The sequence below is a fragment of the Chanodichthys erythropterus genome, chromosome 17 (genome assembly GCF_024489055.1).
Source record: "Chanodichthys erythropterus isolate Z2021 chromosome 17, ASM2448905v1, whole genome shotgun sequence".
In the NCBI taxonomy this organism is placed as follows: Eukaryota; Metazoa; Chordata; class Actinopteri; order Cypriniformes; family Xenocyprididae; genus Chanodichthys; species Chanodichthys erythropterus.
Genome location: NC_090237.1, coordinates 3,910,572 through 3,930,424, shown reverse-complemented (window position 1 = coordinate 3,930,424; position 19,853 = coordinate 3,910,572). Strand labels below are relative to the sequence as shown.

The 19,853-nt window shown below is 35.1% G+C and overlaps 2 protein-coding genes and 1 pseudogene across 4 annotated transcripts; all 3 read right to left on the bottom strand.

Moving 5' to 3' along the window:
- Window positions 1–253: 253 nt before the first annotated feature.
- Window positions 254–7,755, bottom strand: LOC137004339 (zinc finger protein 135-like). Its single transcript, XM_067364585.1, has 3 exons — window positions 7,585–7,755; window positions 2,189–2,437; window positions 254–1,879 (listed from the first exon to the last, which is right to left on the bottom strand). Exons 2-3 carry the CDS (start codon window positions 2,271–2,273, stop codon window positions 699–701), a joined length of 1,266 nt encoding a protein of 421 aa, XP_067220686.1. The 5' UTR covers window positions 2,274–2,437; window positions 7,585–7,755; the 3' UTR covers window positions 254–698.
- Window positions 7,756–7,791: 36 nt separating this feature from the next.
- On the bottom strand, window positions 7,792–14,971 carry LOC137004343 (zinc finger protein ZFP2-like). 3 transcript variants are annotated; one of them, XM_067364588.1, is made up of 5 exons: window positions 14,833–14,960; window positions 13,630–13,770; window positions 12,751–12,999; window positions 8,750–9,842; window positions 7,792–7,882 (listed from the first exon to the last, which is right to left on the bottom strand). In XM_067364588.1, the coding sequence occupies exons 3-5, from the start codon at window positions 12,833–12,835 to the stop codon at window positions 7,852–7,854; spliced, it is 1,209 nt and encodes a 402-aa protein (XP_067220689.1). In that variant the 5' UTR covers window positions 12,836–12,999; window positions 13,630–13,770; window positions 14,833–14,960; the 3' UTR covers window positions 7,792–7,851. The 3 variants fall into 3 exon arrangements, with proteins under 3 accessions (XP_067220689.1, XP_067220690.1, XP_067220691.1); XM_067364589.1 differs by lacking the exon at window positions 13,630–13,770 and having other exon boundaries at window positions 14,833–14,971; XM_067364590.1 differs by lacking the exon at window positions 7,792–7,882 and having other exon boundaries at window positions 8,133–9,842.
- A 1,470-nt stretch (window positions 14,972–16,441) lies between these two features.
- On the bottom strand, window positions 16,442–18,017 carry LOC137004359 (gastrula zinc finger protein XlCGF57.1-like; annotated as a pseudogene).
- Window positions 18,018–19,853: the final 1,836 nt, after the last annotated feature.

Below are 19,853 nucleotides of genomic sequence, written 5' to 3'. Positions count from 1 at the left end.
ATTGTTGGATTAATTTTGGTAGAAAAATTACATAAGGCATTTGTTATAAAAACTAATTGAAGTGTATTTTTTTATTTTGCTAATTACCTGACAATGAAGTATCTTTTCAAAAAAAAAAAAAAAAACCTTTTCCACTTTTTTCATTTGCCCTTCATTCACATCTTTGGTGAACTGAAGCTTTAGTAATTTATTGTTCATAAGCAGTCATTAATGCAAACTTCATAAAAATGAACTCCAATGCACAAAACCTGATCATTTGAGTTTATTTTACAATAATAGTGTACATCTCAAACATATTTATCACTGTTAGAAAGATTAAACTCATTAATGTGATTAAAACTATATAATCCATTCAATAAATCAAGACGAGATGTATTTGTTTGGGAACACAATCTAGTACACTTAGTCAATAAGTAAATGACATGAATACATCTAATTCAAGAAAGACCTTGGGGCAGTCGTGGCCTAATGGTTAGAGTCAGATTGGTAACCCAAAGGTTTGCGGGTTTGAACATAAATACCGACAGGAAATGACTGAAGTCAATCTCTCCCTGGACGCTGCCATTGTTGAGTTGTAAAGTTTCAACTTTTGAGTCTTTATAATTGATTGTCCTAAATGCAAAGTATCATCTAGTTCAAACTCCATATTTTATCTCACACTATTTAGTTGAATGTATTTGACATAAAAAATAAGTTTCTCACTTGCAACGTATTTTCATATGAGTGTTAAGGCTTGATAAATGTTTAAAACTCTTCTCACACCAAGTACAATTGTATGGCTTCTCTTCGGTATGAACTTGCTCATGTCTTTTCATGTTTCCAGACCGAGCAAACCTCTTGTCACAATATGAGCACTTGTAAGGTTTGTCTCCAGTATGAATTCTTTCATGCATTTTTAGATCACCAGATGCAGTAAAGCTCTTCCCACACTCCAAACACACATGATCTCTCACTCCAGCATGGGTTTTCTGGTGCTGTGTTAAATGACACAGCCATGAAAAACACTTTCCACAGAAAGAACACACATAAGGCTTCTCACCTGAATGAATTTTCAAGTGATGTTTTAGATGTGACTGTGAAATGAACTCTTTACCACACTGATCACAGTTAAATGGTTTTTCTCCAGAGTGACGGAGCAGGTGATAATTGAGACCAGTTTTACATTTGAAACTCTTCTCACACCGAGTACAGTGGTACTGCTTCTCTCTGGTATGAAGTTGATTATGCGATTTCAGGTTTCCAAACTGAGTGAAACTCTTGTCACAATACTTACACTTGTAAGGTCTTTCTCCAGTATGAATCATTTGATGCTGTTTCAGACTGTCAGCTCTCGTAAAGCTCTTCCCACAGTCACAACACACATGATCTCTCACTTTATTATGAGTTTTCTGGTGCTGTTTTAAATGACACAGCCATGAAAAAGTCTTTCCACAGAGAGAACACACATAAGGCTTCTCATCTGAATGAACTTTCATGTGTTGTTTTAGATTTGATGATGAAATAAAATCTTTACCACACTGATCACAGTTGAATGGTTTTTCTCCAGAATGAATACGTAGATGATAACTGAGACCTGATGCTTGAGAAAAACTCTTTTCACACTGAGTGCATGTAAAAAGTTTTTCTCCAGTGTGAACTCTCATGTGTATTTTTAGATTTACTTTTTGTGTGAAACTCTTTTCACACTGAGTGCATGTAAAAAGTTTTTCTCCAGTGTGAACTCTCATGTGTATTTTTAGGTTTACTTTTTTTGCGAAACCCGTTCCACACTGAGGACAGGTGTGTGGCTTATTGGCTTTTGTTCTTTGAGTTTTGATGCTCTGCTTTTCCTCCTCTTCTTCATTCAGTTCATGTTTTTGTGGTTTCATCTCCATCCAGTCTAAAACAAATATATTATTTGGTTAAAATAAGTTCAAGTGAACTCTGATTTAACAGACGAAATCAACAGGGAATCAAATATCAGATCTTTAATATGCTAAAGGTTAGTTTTGTCATTTTCTTGTTAATCCATTTAAACTGTGGATGACAACAGTTTTTCAAGATTATGATCATTTAGATGCATTTTCTGTATCATTTATCATCTCTATTTTGCTCATTATTTCAAAGCCACTAAATCTGTTGAACTGAAGCTGTGTTTTCTTAATGTTTCTCAGCAGTAAACAATGAAGAATCAGGAATGAACACCAACCTATTTGCTGCTCAATATCTTCATCTTTTATTCTGGATGGTTCTGAAATACTCATGTCTTCAGTCTCCTCTTTAATAAACTCCATCTTTAACAGTCACACAGATTTCAGCTGCTACACCTGGAGTTTGTCTTTCTCTTGTTGGATGGTGTGAATATTCCCAGTATTTATTGGTGAATTGTTGTAGGATGAGCTTCACTGCAGGTGTGAACTGTGATCACTGTGTGATACTGACGCCCACAGGACCAGATCTGGAAGAATCAAAGAGAAGTTACTGAATTGATACTGGATAACTTTAACAGAAAACACATGAAGTATTCTTTTATTTTTATTTAAATCACATATAAAGCATTTTGATGGTTATATACTGATAGTGTATAGAACAGCTCTAGGTTGCTCATTTTTATGTAACCCACTATATTATGAGGATGAAACAGGGCACAGGTGAAAGATGATGAGTATGTTCATTATCTTTAGTTGTACACATTTACATTGTGACTGTGCATCAGATGCAATCAACTCTGTGTTTGTAAAGGTGTGAACTAAATGGCCCATACGGATGTATGGCCCACAGAAACTGATGGGTGTGAATGACAAAAGAAACAGCATTACTCAGAGTAGGTTGCAGGTTAGACAGTTTACAGCTAACAGTTTTCTATTGTTTGTAGCCCCATTGTCTTCATGTATAAAGTTCTGTCCCACAGACAGAACTTTGGGTTAAGATATTTTGAAGACTGAGATGCTGATATTGATGCTGAAGAACTGTGCTACACTACTACCTTCAATAATTTTTTCTCCCAACAAGAACTCTGGTCAAGCTTACTTATCTTATGTATTAGAGAAATCTAATACCCAAACAATGGCTCAGCCAACTACAGCAAAATCTAACAATTTGGCGAGCCAGCCAGGAGAGGCTGACAAAAAGACAACTCACCAACTGCAACAAGAAGTGAACAGAAGAGTCTTGGAGATTCTACAGTTTTTATTTTGAAGATCAACAGAATACGTCTGTGGATACAATTTATTTGAATAAACTGGGGAAGTTTTCAGAAATTAAACAAGGAATATTAGCCTGAAAATTAATGTTTCGTCTTAAATGTAGTATTGAAAACCTGTTAGGAGTACAAATGGAGTCCATAATACGCAATTTTGTATTTTGGAAACATGTTTGATTTGTCAGTGTGTCTGAAATGGTCAGTCTAAAAGATTGCTGAGAATTTCAATCTGAATTGCACCTAACGGCTCTAACACATTTTGTTCTGTTTCACACCTCTGAGGGCACAAAACAATGGTAATGGCCCTGCATTGAGGCCAACAACAGAAAGACATGGAACAGAACCTCCAAATGTTACTATTGAGCAAATGATGGAAAATCTGAATTAATATTTGGACAAAAGGTTGGGACTAAGAAAGTGCCAGGGTGACATCTGCCAGAAGAACAACATTAGGCACTCAGAGAATGGACAATGGGCCTTTCCATTAAAAGGGCTTATGGAAAGATGCAGCACTTAAGAGAAAACACCAACAGGGATGGCTTGTCTGTAAATTTGGTCAAACAAATTCAACAGCATCTACAGAGGAAAATCAACGCCTACTTCATCCCTGCCTGGTTAGCCCCGCCCACTGATTTGCGCATGACATGCAATAGAATAGGTAGTCTAAGTAACATAGGCCTATGTGGTGCTAAACTGGTTCGAGCTACCAAACAATAAACATGCTGTTACAAAATATTGTGCAGTGCCTGGACTCGACAATAATGCAACATGTAAGTAACTGTGTTAATTCTAATGCCTGATCTGATATGTAATGATTCATGTACAGTCAGATGTTCTTTGTCTGTGTGTCAGTAAATCAAACCAGTGACTTAACATCAACTTGCGTTGTTTCCTTTAGTAGGATAAAATAATCTGTTATTTAACGATGATTAAATTATATAAAGAAAGCGATCAAAGAAAGCTTACTTTACAATTGTTGGAGCACCGTGCGCTGAAGCTGTCAATCAAACAGCGCGAGTTTATCATGACTGATGCACAAAACTCCCATTTTATTCAACAAATCTTTTAATTATATCTTGTTTACACTGTTAGTGAAGATGAAAGCATTTTGTTAGTACAGAAATTAAGTTGCAATGACAAGATCACTGCTTTCATGCGCTCAACATATGTGATCAGCTACACAATGTTCATCTCTGCAACCTTTCATGCCACGATCTAAATATAACGCCATAGATCTAAATGTAATGCAACACTTTTCACGATTAGTTTACCTTGAGAGCTGTAATAGTAAAAACACGCTAAAAAAGAGAGTAATACCAAAGGCCCCTTAAGTGTTATTCTATAGTCTTTGGTATTACTTAGCTATTTCAAATGGAAAGATGTTAGCCAATCAAAGCAGTGGGCGTTTACACTGAAGTCTCACAGCAGACATGCCCCCTTAAAACAGAGCGTTCAAATCAGAGGCTAAAATCAGGGTAGGAAAAATGCCTTTTATTTATAAATTATGACAATTTTAGATGTAAAAAGCAAACAATGCAGTTCATGACCCCTTTAAGGGGCCCATGTCCAATGAAAATCTAACATTTGACAGCCTTGTTCAAACTGATGAAAGACTCAGCCTGGCAGTACACAATGCCAAGGATAAAGCTGACACTTCCAAAAGGGGGGCCATGGTATAGTAACAATTAAAAAACTCAGAGATCACTGCGAGAATCCAGGTGGAAAAGCTCATGTCAGTATCTCTTGGTAGCTGATGGAGCAGTTCAGGTGCAAAGAAAAGAAAAGTGGATCGATGTGAGCCAGTCGGATTTGAAACATCTACCTAGAGACAAGGGATAGATGGCAGTATTGTTTATCCAGAAATGGTGGGACAAGGGTTTTTATGCTCTACCTTGTCACCTGAGGATGAAGACATAAACATACAGCCACTGATAAATACAGTAGTGTCCTGACAATATTAAAGAGGGACCGTTTTAGGAGCAGTTAGGAGTTATTTGATTGAAATATTTTCCATGGCAAGATAAATTTCCCTTTTCTCTTTTGTGTGATTGCAGGTGTTCCAGCACTCCAGGGGATGACCAAAGACATCCAACGCCTAGGCCGCACTGCAGTGACCACTTAGCTGAACATCCCTGAACATCCACAGAAAACACCACTATACGCCACTTCCTCAAGACCACAATGTCAAAATAAGAAAGGACTCAAGCATTCAGGAGGATGAAGACTTCATCATAAACACTTGTTCTGTCATTACACTAAGTAGTGGAACCTGTATGGGGCATGCTGTATGATTTATGAAAGTTTGTTTTATGATCAAAAATGATCAAAGGGGGGATTCAAAGATTGTGTATTTGTATTTTTAAATTCTGACTTTGGGCCTTCATTCATCATATCTGTGGCCTGTTGCACAAAGCCTGTTTCAGTTTCTACCCAGGTAAGTTCAAGTTTAGTTTGAACAAACTCTGGTTTTTCGGGCTCATGAAGGTGGATTGGTTTTTCGCTGGTTTCATTGCTATGGTAACTTACGCTACACGGTTATCATGCTCCGGAGCAGGTTTTATTTTAAGTTAGGGATCACAAACCCACACTTGATCAATCAGCTGTTAGTAAAGTGACATGTATCTGATGCAATACAGCCACTCCTCCTGTATCACTCGCTCCAAATTAAATCAGTTTATAGTGAAAACATTTTAGAGACAAAATTGCTCAACATTTGCTGTTAATTATTCATTATATTTATAATAAATAAATTTAAATTATGAAAAATTCATGATATATTCATATGATTAAGCCTATTAGGCCTATTGACAATATTAAACTTTGCTTGCAAATTAAAATAATTATAATACATGCATAATGTAAAGCTTTTAAAAAGATTAAGTTTAGATGTATTCTTTTGAGCTCTTTGTGAAACTATATTAATTATTTGGTCTATTTGTTTGATTCACATGCATTGATTTAATCAGATATTTTCTTTCAGCTGCCTTCTCAAAATTTCACTGCATTAGTGCTTATTCCTGCTTTGTAAATGCGTTTTATTTAATATTTTTCATAACGATCTCTTAATCTTCGGAAGACACACGAATTGTGCGGCTCTCCCACGAGAAGCGAATCAAACTGACGTTGTCCTTGTTCTGTGTGATTGGCTGTTTGCCGCACGTGTCACACTTTCAGGTGCACGTGCTTTGCAAACTCTGGATTAAACCTGAGTTCACAGAGAAAGTTTATACCGAACATTGTGCAACAGTTGACCCTGATCTAAACTAGGTTGGATTTATCAACTCCAAACCTACTCAAACTCAGAGTTGTTGTTCATTACCAAATAGTCCCATATGACCCAGAATCCAGCAGAAAATATCAAAATATTTTTCCTTTAAAAAAAAAAAAAAAGTTTTGCAAATATTTTAACTATTATATGATGGTCCGTTTTAAAGGATTCAAATGCTTGGAGGCAAGATTTAGAATTTGTGCAAATTAAAAATTGTTGTTGTGTTCTCTCTATTTGTTCTAAAGCCAGCAGTAAAAATTGCGCTTTTGCTTGAAATACTGATACTAAAAAATATTTTGTCCATACACTGCTGCTGCAGACACACCATTCTCTGTCTTAGATCCATCTGTATACATTGGTTTATGAAGAGGAAGACAACATTTTATTCCTACATAAATATTTGTTCAAGTTGTTCTTTTGATGGATCAAATTCCACATGATGTTATTTATTTATTTATTTTATTTTTTTATGTTCCAAGGAGGAATAGGGCATTAATGGGTTTGTGCAAGTCTATTAAGATTAATGTCCATGGATTTTATACTAATACCAAAAGGACTAATATACGTGGGTCTGGCTACATACAAATCTGGACACTGAGGGTGAAAAACTGAAGAGTAAGCTGGATTGCATTTGTTTACTTTCAGCTTAATTGCACTCTGAAGAGCAAGTTTCAAGTATCTTCTATCAAGAGATGGTTCCTTTGCTTCAGTTTACACACTTTGAATAGGCAGCGTCCTGAATGCTCCTAACAAGAAACATAATCCTAAGTAGTGTAAAGTATCCAACATTTTGATGTAAGATCTGGTTGACCGCCATCTCAAGTAAGTCTGTTTAATTTAGAGATTTTTAAATTATTTCTAATTTATTAAACATTAATTCAAATAAACAAAGTGTATAAGTCTTTATTTACCCCTTTTTTTTTTACTGGTTTTGCCTTGATTCTTAAGAATTAAACTAGTCCGTCACGCGTTTGTTTAACTTTTTGGTGTATAATTTAATTGTTCTTCACTCTCGTCTTTTCAAAATATTAAATAAAATCAGATGAGCAGTTTACGGTTTTCTGTCGTTATTGAACAAACACTCGAGTTGGTCCGTTTTGCAACATGATTCAATTAAAATCACAACTCTACATACCTGACATGCTGGAGAGCTTTTACCACATATGAATGCATCCAGATGTTATAATTCCTGAAATAATTAATCCAGTTGATTTTCTCTCTTTGACAACAAAAGCAGGCTACTGTTGTTAGCAGTTAGCATCTTCTTCTTTTTTAACGGCGGTTGGCATCCAGCTTAATAGTGCATTACCGCCACCTTCTGTTCCGGAGTGTGGATCAGTCAGTAAATTTACAGTAAAATCTATAATACTCGCTGGTGTGAGGGAGGAGCGGAGTAAATTCTTTATTCACACAACAGCAGATTCGACTGATATCTGAAAATATAATTTTGACTAGTTGTTAGATTAATTTTCAGGTAAAAACAAAAAAAAGACATAAGGTGTTTAATTTTTTTTCCTGGGGGAAAAAATTAATTTAAGTGCATTTTTCTCATTTTGCAAATTATCTGCCAATGATTTGTATCTTTTCATATAGCGTTTGGAGAAAATATTCCACATTTGCCCTTCATTCACATCTTTGCTGAACTGAAGCTTTGGTACTTTATTGTTCATAAGCAGTCAATAATACAAACTTCATAAAAATGAACTCCAACCTCTTTGTGTGATACAAAACATGATAATTTGTGTTTATTTTACAATAATAGTATACATCTCAAACATATTTATCACAGTTAGAAAGATTAGACTGTGATATATAATCCATTCTTTGTGTATATTTAATAAATCAAGACTAGATGATGTTTTATTTCTCACACCTATACTATCAGAAAACAATATAGTATACTTTACTTATTGAATAATGACATGAAAAGATCTAATTCAAGAAAGACCTTGGGGCAGTTTCTTGGGGCAGTCGTGGCCTAATGGTTAGAGTCAGACTGATAACCCGAAGGTTTGCGGGTTCGAACCTAAATACTGACAGGAAATGACTGAAGTGCTCAATCGCTCCCTGAATGCTGTCGTGAATGGCTGCCCACTGCTCCAGGTGTTTGTGTGTATTCACTATTCACTACTTATTATGTGTATGAAATAAATGCAGAGGACAAATTCCAAGCTTTTCGCCAAATTGACAAAATTGAACTAGATGTTACTGTGCATTTAGCACCATATTTTATCTCACACTATTTAGTTGAATGTATCATACATAAAAAAACATAAAAAAAGAAAGAAAATGTTTCTCACTTGCAACATTTTTTCATATGAGTGTGAAGGCTTGATAAACGTGTAAAACTCTTCCCGCATGGAGTACAGTGGTACGGCTTCTCTCCAGTGTGAACTCGCTCGTGTGTTTTCAGGTGTGCAGACTGAGAGAATTTCTTGTCACAATATGAGCACTTGTAAGGTTTTTCTCCAGTATGAATTCTTTGGTGCCGTTTCAGATCGGTACATTTCGTAAAGCTCTTCCCACAGTCAAAGCACACATGATCTCTTACATCTTCATGTGTTTTCTGGTGCTGTTTTAAATGACACATCAAAGAAAAAATCTTTCCACAGAAAGAACACACATAAGGCTTCTCATCTGAATGAACATTCAAGTGTAGTTTTAGATTTGATGATGAAATAAAATCTTTACCACACTGATCACAGTTAAATGGTTTTTCTCCAGAGTGATGGAGCAGATGATAATTGAGACCAGTTTTACATGTGAAACTCTTCTCACACTGAGTACAGTGGTACTGCTTCTCTCTGGTATGAAGTTGTTCATGTGATTTTAGGTGTCCAGACAGAGTGAAACTCTTGTCACAATATTTACACTTGTAAGGTTTTCCTCCATTATGAATTTTTTGATGCTGTTCCAGATCGGTAGCTCTTGTAAAGCTCTCCCCACACTCAAAGCACTCATGATCTCTCACTTCATTATGTATTTTTTGGTGCAGTTTAAAACTGCTCAGCCATGAAAAACTCTTTCCACAGAGAGAACACACATAAGGCTTCTCATCTGAATGAACTTTTAAGTGTTGTTTTAGATTTGATGATGAAGTAAAATCTTTGCCACACTGATCACAGCTGAATGGTTTTTCTCCAGAATGACGGAGCAGATGATAATTGAGACCTGATACTTGAGAAAAACTCTTTCCACACTGAGTGCATGTAAACGGTTTTTCTCCAGTGTGAATTCTTATGTGTTTCTTTAGATGTCCTTTTTGTCTGAAGCTCTTTCCACACAGAGAGCAGGTGTGTAGCTTTTTATCTTTTGTTCTTTGAGTTTTGATGCCCTGCTTTTCCTCCTCTGCTTCATTCAGTTCATGTTTTTGTGTTTTCATCTCCATCCAGTCTAAAATGAAAATATTATGTGGTTAAAACTCTGATTTAACAGACAAAAGCAACAGAGAATCAAGTATCAGATCTTTAATGTACTAAAGGTTAGTTCTGTAATTTTCTTGTTAATTCATTTAAAATGTGGATGACAACAGTTTTGTCAAGATTATGATCATTTAGATACATGTACATTTTTCATTTACTGTATCATTTATAATCTCTATTTTGCTCATTATTTCACAGCCACTAAATCTGTTGAACTGAAGCTGTTACCTTAAAGAGTTAGTTCACCCAAAAATGAAAATTTATGTCATTTATTACACACCCTCATGTCATTCTACACATGTAAGACCTTTGTTCATCTTCGGAACACAAATTTTAAAAGATATTTTTGATAAAATCCGATGGCTCAGTGAGGCCTGCATCTATGGCAAACCGTTTTAGCTTAAATTATTCCCAGTGTTACTCGTCGTAATTGCATTTTTACTAGTAAGAATTTCAATTACAAAGCTCTCTAAATCAGTTCTTACTAGTAACAATTACAATTAGAGAGCTCTACAAATGAATTTTTACTAGTAAAAAAACACATTAAAGATATGTATAATTGCAGAGCTCTGTAATTTAATTAGAGAGCTTTGTAATTGCATTCTAACTAGTTAAAAATGAATTAGAGAGCTCTGCAATTGTAATTCTTAATATTAAAAACATAATTTTAGAGCTCTACAATGGCAATTTTTACTAGTAAGAATTGCATTGTAGAGCTCTCTATTCAGCGCTACCTTTCTATGATAATTACACCCCATGCATATTCACAAAATGGGTGACGGCACTTACAGTTTGTACAATAAAGTTGTTTTCAATGATGAGTAGCAATGTAGAGGCTCAAATAATCTGATATAAGCATTATATAACCTATAAGAAGTAGGCCAACTATTTTTGATGTTGATTAAAATCATTATAACATTACAGATTATGCTTTAAAGACAATAAATAAGGTTCAACGGGGCTGGAGGCGCATTTGACTTGATCCTTGATGCTTTCCGGACAGCAACGAAAAGTTGATTCTGTGCTCATTTGATCTAATATGTAATGTATTTAAAAATGTTAAAAGATGTAGCAAATGTGAATCAATCAAATTATTGTATATATTTTGTTAATGTTTTTGGGTTTTGTTCAAGGTAATTAATTTTTTTTAATTAACGGAAGACCAGGTAAAAGTATGGTATTTTGGGTAAAATAATAGTAGCGTAAACAAGTAATAATATAGTTTATGTATTTTCAAAATTAACATATTTAAAATTACACACTGTAAAAAAAAAAATCCATAAAAAAAACAGATAATGTACTCGCAGAAAATTACCAGTACATTTTCCGTTAAATTACGGACATTTCCTTCAACTCCAAATGGAAAATTCTGTAAATTTACAGAACATTTTCTGTACTTTTACAGAACATTTTCTGTACTTTTACAGACAATCCTTATGCATAAATGTCTATAAATTTATAGCATATCCTTGGTAGCAAATAAATCAACAACACATACATTTTTACATTATGTAAACTTTCTTAAAAAATGTATTCAATGGGTAAAGACAAATTAAACAATGTGTAAAACAATTTAAAGTCTTGCAAACGACTTTTCTCCAGTGCTGTGACGTATTTCCAAGTGAAACAGAATATTGAATAGAGGGCAGAGTTTTACTTTAGCGCTCCTCCTCTCTATCTCGCTCTCATAGTAGACTAACGGTTGCAGGGGAGTGGTTTAAGCGATTTCAACCCAAGCCGTCAAACTGATGTCATCAGAGAAGGGGCACCGTTGCAGAGGAGCATTTTCAGATTTTGATTAAATATTACAAAGCCAAACAATTTTTTTGTGTGGATTGACATGCACGGATGAATTGTTCACCACAAAACTAGCAATTTGAAAATTAATAAGGTCAATTCTGATTTCATGTGTACTTTAAGAAAAGTGTATTTGTTGAACAAAAAAGTATTATTTCATGTAGGCTAGGTATCAAAATAAACCATAAATAGTCCAAATATTGCTAAATTGATTGTTTTAATACCGGAGTAGTGAAAAGCACAATTTTCTTAAAGTGTGCATTTAGCCCTGTTGTGAGGGTATACGCTACATACTGTTAGTTGAATTTAAAGGTGAATTCATACTCGCTCAGAAAAGATAAATATTATAGCGATATGCAGCTATTTTAAAATAGTAAAATACTTTTTTTTTCAGCATTGCAAAGGGTTTTACTTGCATTTTCTGCTCAAAAAATAATGATGCAATTTGGCCCATAGGGGTGTGCGATATTTGTAATTTACGAATTGTCGTTTTAACGATATACAAGCTGACATTCGCTATCGAGTGTCACTGACTTTGTAAAAGATGAGCAAAAACACAACTTGAGAGATGTTGGCTAATTTCGAATCATTGGTTTGGAGCAAAACTGCCTAAGTCACGTGAACTATAGAAGTTTCAAAACACTTATGACATAATGAAGCCTCGCTTACTGAAATCATGTGATTTTGGCGTTCTGAACCACTGATTCAAAGCAAAGATTTGTTAAGCTTCGAAGCTTCATGAAGCAGTGTTTTGAAATCGCACATCACTAGATATTGTTGAGTAAAGTGGTTATTTTGTTATTTTTGGCACACAAAAAGTATTCTCGTCGCTTAATAATATTAAGGTTGAACTACTATAGTCACACAAACTGTTTTAAATATGTTTTTTAGTAGCTTTCTGGTCATTGAAAGTGTTATTTCTGGCGATGCAGGCCTCACTGAGCCATCAGATTTTATCAAAAATATCTTAATTAGAATGACATGAGAGCGAGTACTTAATGACATCATATTCATTTTTGGGTGAACTAACCCTTTAATGTTTCTCAGCAGTAAACAATGAAGAATTGAGAATGGACACCAACCTATTTGTTCCTCAGTATCTTCATGTTTTACTGTGGGTAGTTCTGAAATACTCGTGTCTTCAGTCTCCTCTTTAATAAACTCCATCTTTAACAGTCACACAGATTTCAGCTGCTACACCTGGAGTTTGTCCTTCTCTTGTAGGATGATGTGAATATTCCCAGTATTTATTTGTGAATTGTTGTGGGAGGAGCTTCACTGCAGGTGTGAACTGTGATCACTGTGTGATACTGACGCCCACAGGACCAGATCTGGAAAAATTAAAGCCAAGTTACTGAATTTATACTGGACTACTTTAACAGCGCATTGTGTAATGGGCCATGTTTAACGACTCATAAAAAAAGAATTCTACAGTAAAAAATGCTGAAAATATGCATTTCATTAGAGGAGTAGTTCTAGTAAAGGGGTTAATGTCCACTTTAACGCACCCTCCATGGCGGCCAAGAAATTGATGATGGCGCAACATGTCGGTGCAATATGTACAATTTTTGCAGTAAAATATCCAAAAACCACTATGCCAGTGTTATGTATTTTGTTCACGTGAGTACTTACAATATCTCAAATGTTTCCAAATATTTGTAAATCATGAGAAAATTGCAATTTTAACTAAGGCTCCGGGACGTTTGAGGAGTCCTGTCAATTGCGTCATACCCGCGTTACCCTCGGTTTCTAGTTTTATTTTGTAGAAGCCATGGAAACACCAAAGACGCTTTAATATATTACATGTTTTAATAGGCAAGGCAACAAATGTTTGATCTAGCCTACTGCAGTGTGTCTCAAACGAGTGTCTCACAGCAGCTGCCGAGCGAACGCACAGAGTTACGTTATAACATCATTTTCTTATTCAATTGTATCTAATATGATAAACAGAGCTGAGTTACCTCATACTCATGACCGGAAAAGCGGAAGTGGCGCTGGCGACTGTGGCATAATAAAAGTCCCGCTGCTCGTGAGGCGTGGGTTGATCAATCGCTCCAGCTCCTCGTTCAGCTCCACAACACTCGCTCCTGCTCTGCTTCACACTACAGTAACGTTAATAATTGCATTAGTGAACATGATTTCTTCCTGAGTCCTATCCTGATCGTTTCCACCGGGTGTGATGTGAAGACCACATGTCCCAAGATTCCGCGTTCAAACTTGCCATCATCAAGCTACGCCTTTGTTTTGAATAGGCCTCTAGTGGACAGAAATCTCACATACTGCAGCTTTAATACATTCAAAGGATGACGTGCAATAATTAAAGAATGGTGTAATTGTATTTAATATACCTTAGTAATTTTACAGTAATTTTCACTATTTCAGGGTTATTTATATTTCAAAATAGTTTATTATTCTTTTCTGAAAACAGACACAATAGTAACAGCGTCCCTAAAAAGTTAAAAACCACAAGGTCCCTTAAGCTCATAACAAAGAATACTGTAATTATATTTTATGTGCCTTTTCATTTTTATGTCAGTGTTATTTGCATTTCAAAATAGTTTATTTTCCTTTAATTATGAAAATAGACACAAAAAGCACCACAATTCCTAAAAAAAAAGCGTGATGAGAAAAACCGCGGTCCCAAGTTAAGCGTGAATTAAAAGGCAAAAACGCAGATGCGTCGCGTCTTTTAAGGTGGACCAGATAGCGTCAATAAGTACCTGCGAATAAGAAGCTGGATTCAGCCTCGTAAACATACTTGTGTAAATATTTCTTACATACATTTACATTTAGCAGACGCTTTTGTCCAAAGCGACTGACAAATGAGAATAATGTGTGTGTGTGTGTTTATATACACACATATATTCATTTTTTAATTATTTCTAAATGTATTAAATATAAATTCAAATAAACATAAGTGTATATGTCTTTATATCAGCCGTACGCCACCATGAGTGAAACTTGTATGTCACGTTATTTGTAATTTATATTATTTGTATTATAAGTTTTGGTGTATTCATTGTTCTTCACTGTCGTCGTTTCAAAATATTAAATAAAATCAGTTTGCTAAAGTTTGCGGTTATGAGCAAATTGTCGTTATTGAACAAACACTCCAGTTGCTTCGTTTTGCAACATGATTTAATTAAAATCTCAGCGCTACATACCTGACATGCTGGAGAGCTTTTTCCACATATGAATGCATCCAGATGTTATTTCATAATTCCTGAAGTAATTCATTAAGTTGATTTGACAAAAGCAGGCTACTGTTGTTAGCAGTTAGCACTTAGCATCAACAAGACTAGGGGCGGGTCTCTGGTGTGAGCGAGGAGCTGAGTAAATTCAGTCTCAAGTCAAACAACAGCAGATTCGACTAGGAGTAGGTAAAATTCAGATATCTAAAAATATCATTTTGACTAATTGTTTGATTAATTTTCAGGTAAAAAAAAAGTACATAAGATGTTTAGTCTTGTTTTCTGGGTAAAAAATAAATAAATTTAAGTGCATTTTTCTCATTTTGCAAATTATCTGCCAATAATTTGTATCTTTTCAGTCAGCATTTGGAGAAAATATTCCACATTTGCTCTTCATTCACATCTTTGCTGAACTGAAGCTTTGGTACTTTATTGTTCGTAAGCAGTCAATAATGCAAACTTCATAAAAAATAGCTCTAACCTCTTTGTATGATACAAAACCTCATAATTTGAGTTTATTTTACAATAATACTGTACATCTCAAACATATTTATCACAGTTAGAAAGATTAAAACAATATAATCCTTTCAATAAATCAAGACGAGATGTATTTGTTTCAGAACACAATCTAGTACACTTAGTCAATAAGTAAATGACATGAATAGATCTAATTCAAGAAAGACCTTGGGGCAGTCTTGGCCTAATGGTTACAGTCAGACTGGTAACCCAAAGGGTTGCAGGTTTGAGTCTAAATACCGACAGGAAATGACTTAAGTGCCCAATCACTTTCAATTTATTAGTCTTTATAATTTTCCAAGGTTTCTGCAAATTGACAAAATTGAACTAGATGATATTGTGCATTTAGGACAAATTACATATTTTATCTCACACTATTTAGTTGAATGTATTTGACATAAAAAAAAGTATTTCTCACTTGTAACATATTTTCACATGAGTGTGAAGGCTTGATAAATGTTTGAAACTCTTCTCACACTGAGTACAGGCTTCTCTCCAGTATGAACTCACATGTGATTTCAGAGTTTCTGACTGACTGAATCTCTTGTCACAATATGAGCACTTGTAAGGTTTTTCTCCAGTATGAATTCTTTGGTGCTGTTTGAGACAGTCAGCTCTAGTAAAGCTCTTTCCACAGTCCAAACACACATGATCTCTCACTTCATTATGTGTTTTCTGATGCAGTTTAAAACTGTTCAGCCGTGAAAAACTCTTTCCACAGAGAGAACACAAGCGAGGCCTCTCATCTGAACTTTCAGGTGTTGTTTTAGCTGTGATGATGAAATAAAAATCTTTACCACACTGATCACAGTTAAAGGTGCCCTAGAACCCTTTTTCACAAGACGTAATATAAGTCTAAGGTGTCCCCTGAATGTGTCTGTGAAGTTTCAGCTCAAAATACCCCACAGATTTTTTTTTTATTCAGTTTTTTAATTTTGGGCCATAATTAAAAATGCGCAGATTCTGCCATTTTTCACTATCGTCCTTGCTTGCTTACCTGCATAAAGTCTGTGTGCTGCTCCAGATGTTAATACCGGCTTGTCTAATGCCTTGAACATGGGCTGGTGGTATATATAAAAGTTGGGGGCTACATATTAATGATCCCGACTGTTACATCACAGTCGGTGTTATGTTGAGATTCGCCTGGTCTTCAGAGGTCTTTTGCACAAATAAAATTTAGATAATAAGGAGGAAACAATGGTGTTTGAGACTCACTGTATGTCATTTCCATATAGAACTCTCATTATTTAACTATGCCGAGGTCAATTCAATTTTCATTTCTAGGGCACCTTTAAATGGTTTGTCTCCAGAGTGACGGAGCAGATGATAATTGAGACCAGTTTTACATGTGAAACTCTTCTCACACTGACTACAGTGGTATGACTTCTCGAGTATGAACTCGCTCATGTGATTTCAGGTGTGCAGACTGAGTGAAACTCTTGTTACAATATGAGCACTTGTAAGGTTTTTCTCCAGTATGAATTCTTTGGTGCTGTTCCAGATCGGTAGCTCTCGTAAAGCTCTTCCCACAGTCACAACACACATGATCTCTCACTTCATTATGTGTTTTCTGGTGGAGTTTAAAACTGTGCAGCCATGAAAAACTCTTTCCACAGAAAGAACACACATGAGGCTTCTCATCTGAATGAACTTTCAAGTGTTGATTTAGATTTGATGATGAAGCAAAATCTTTACCACACTGACCACAGTTAAATGGTTTTTCTCCAGAATGAATGCGTAGATGATAACTGAGACCTGATGCTTGAGAAAAACTCTTTCCACACTGAGTGCATGTAAACGGTTTCTCTCCAGTGTGAACTCTCATGTGTTTGTTCAGGTTTACTTTTTGTGTAAAACTCTTTCCACAGAAAAAACACACAAAAGGCTTCTCGTCTGTATGAACTTTCAAGTGTTGTTTTAGATTTGATGTTGAAGCAAAATCTTTCCCACACCGATCACAGTTGAATGGTTTTACTCCAGAGTGAAAGCGTAGATGATAACTGAGACCTGATGCTTGAGAAAAACTCTTTCCACACTGAGTGCATGTATACAGTTTCTCTCCAGTGTGAATTCTTAAGTGTATCTTTAGGTTTACTTTTTGTGTGAAACTCGTTCCACACTGAGAGCAGGTGTGCGGCTTATCTTTTGCTTTTTGGGTTTTGATGATCTGCTTTTCCTCCACTTCTTCATTCAGTTCATGTTTTTGCGGTTTCATCTCCATCCAGTCTAAAATGAAAATATTATGTGGTTAAAACTCTGATTTAACAGATTAAAAGCAACAGAGAATCAAATATCAGATCTTTGATGTGCTAAAGGTTAGTTTTGTCATTTTCTTGTTAATCCATGTAAAATGTGCATGACAACAGCTATTCAAGATTATGATTATTTAGTTGCATTTTATGTATAATTTATGTTGAACTGAAAAATCTGAAACCAAATCTGTTGAACTGAAGCTTTAATACCTTAATGTTTCTCAGCAGTCAACAATGAAGATACAAGAATGGACACCAACCTATTTTTTCCTCAGTATCTTCATGTTTTATTCTGGATGGTTCTGGATCACTCATGTCTTCAATCTCCTCTTTAATAAACTCCATCTTTAACAGTCACACAGATTTCAGCTGCTACACCTGGAGTTTGTCCTTCTCTTGTGAATATTCCCAGTATTTATTGGTGAATTGTTGTGGGAGGAGCTTCACCGCAGGTGTGAACTGTGATCACTGTGTGATACTGACGCCCACAAGACCAGATCTGGAAAAATCAAAGAAGTTACTGAATTTATACTAGACTACTTTAACAGCAAACACATATGGTGATTTTAATTAAAATCAGACATAAAGCATTTTGATGGTTACACATAAGTAGTTTATAAAACAGCAGGTTGTTAATTTTTATGAAACCCAGGATATTATAAGGATGAAACAGGGGACACATTACAGTCGATTACGATCTTAATTAATCAGAAATCTAAAATAAGATCAAATAAATCCACCAATAAACAATATGCAGACTGACATAATCGCATCCAAAATAAAAAGTTGTGTTCATATAATATATTACTTTGTATATATAAATACACACACATGCATTTATTTAACAAAATATTTAAAATATTTTTATATAATATAAATTATATATAAATATATAAACAAACATGCTTGTTTCTAACATATACATTTAGCAGACGCTTTTGTCCAAAGCTACTTACAAATGAGAATACGTATGTGTGTGTATTTATATATACACAAACACATTCATTTTTTTATTATTTATTTTTTAATTTATTATATATAAATTCAAATAAACATGGCGTATGGCCGATATAAAGGTGTATGTCTTTATATCAGCCATATGCCACCATGAGTGAAACTTGTATGTCACAAGTTTATTTGTACATTTTTTATAATTATTATATTATTTATTTGTATTTTAAGTTTTGGTGTATAATTCCATTATTCTTCACTGTCGTCTTTTCAAAATATTAAATAAAATCAGTTTGCTAAAGTTTGCAGTTATGAGCAAATTGTCATTATTGAACAAACACTCCAGTTGGTAGTGATGTGACGTTTGACACCAAGGCTTCGAAGCTTGTATCAAAAAACGAAACATCTCACAGTGAAGCACTGTATCGGAGATTGATTCATTTTGCCATAACCACGTGATCGGTGATGTCCGAAGCTTTGTTGCTGCACACAACCACGTGACTGCTTCATATTCTGATTCATATATAACGCGAACCCTTGTTGTATAGGGTTATGTCATAGAATATGTCATAATATGAATAAATATTTACATGTGCTCAGTTTGTATTTATTCCAAGTTCATACTTCAGACAATCATTTATTTTGATAATATATGCCAAAGCTTGCCTATGTCTCCCCCAAATTTTATTCTGACTCATTTATTCAAATTGTATAAGTGAAATGACACCTGAAAGACTTTTTTTCATGTATAATAAGAATTTACATTGTTTTCATACACTTTTCATAGCACAAACTGATTTATTACATGAAACAGTCCAAAAATAGCTGGGTCATCTTTGCCTGGAAAATCCAGCCACACCACTGTACCAGCGGATGAGTCTGGTCGGCCATTGAATCAATTCGATTTCTAGGGCGGAGCAAATCCGAGCAAACAGGAAGCAGAGTAAACCAATCAGAGAAGGGCAGATATGACGTTAGCAAAGTGACAAGAGAGTCAACAGCGAAAAGTAAATAATTAATGTGTTTTTGGTCATTTAAAACTGAATTCACGGCTGAATAGAACAAACTCTCGGGTCTCCCGTGCGCAATCATTGTTGATATTGAAGGGACTTTCGTCGCGCTAGAGTGACGCTGTTTGCGTCACTGAAATAAACGAATCTGATTGCACGGTACGGTTTGGAGTTGACTCGAATCCTGACGGAGGGTGGACTGACCAGACTGATTTATCTTGTAGAAGATATACCAGTCTGGCCTTGCCAGGCAAGGGTCATCTGG

Bases quoted from the DNA above. Each gene is read 5' to 3' on its own strand.
- LOC137004339 (XM_067364585.1), bottom strand. From the start codon at position 2,273: ATGGAGTTTATTAAAGAGGAGACTGAAGACATGAGTATTTCAGAACCA. The intron at 1,880-2,188 runs GTTGGTGTTCAT...TATTTGTTTTAG, and splicing joins AGATATTGAGCAGCAAATAG to ACTGGATGGAGATGAAACCA.
- LOC137004343 (XM_067364589.1), bottom strand. From the start codon at position 12,835: ATGGAGTTTATTAAAGAGGAGACTGAAGACACGAGTATTTCAGAACTA. The intron at 9,843-12,750 runs GTTGGTGTCCAT...TTTTCATTTTAG, and splicing joins AGATACTGAGGAACAAATAG to ACTGGATGGAGATGAAAACA. The intron at 7,883-8,749 runs GTGAGAAACATT...TTATATTTTCAG, and splicing joins CATATGAAAAAATGTTGCAA to ATATCAGTCGAATCTGCTGT.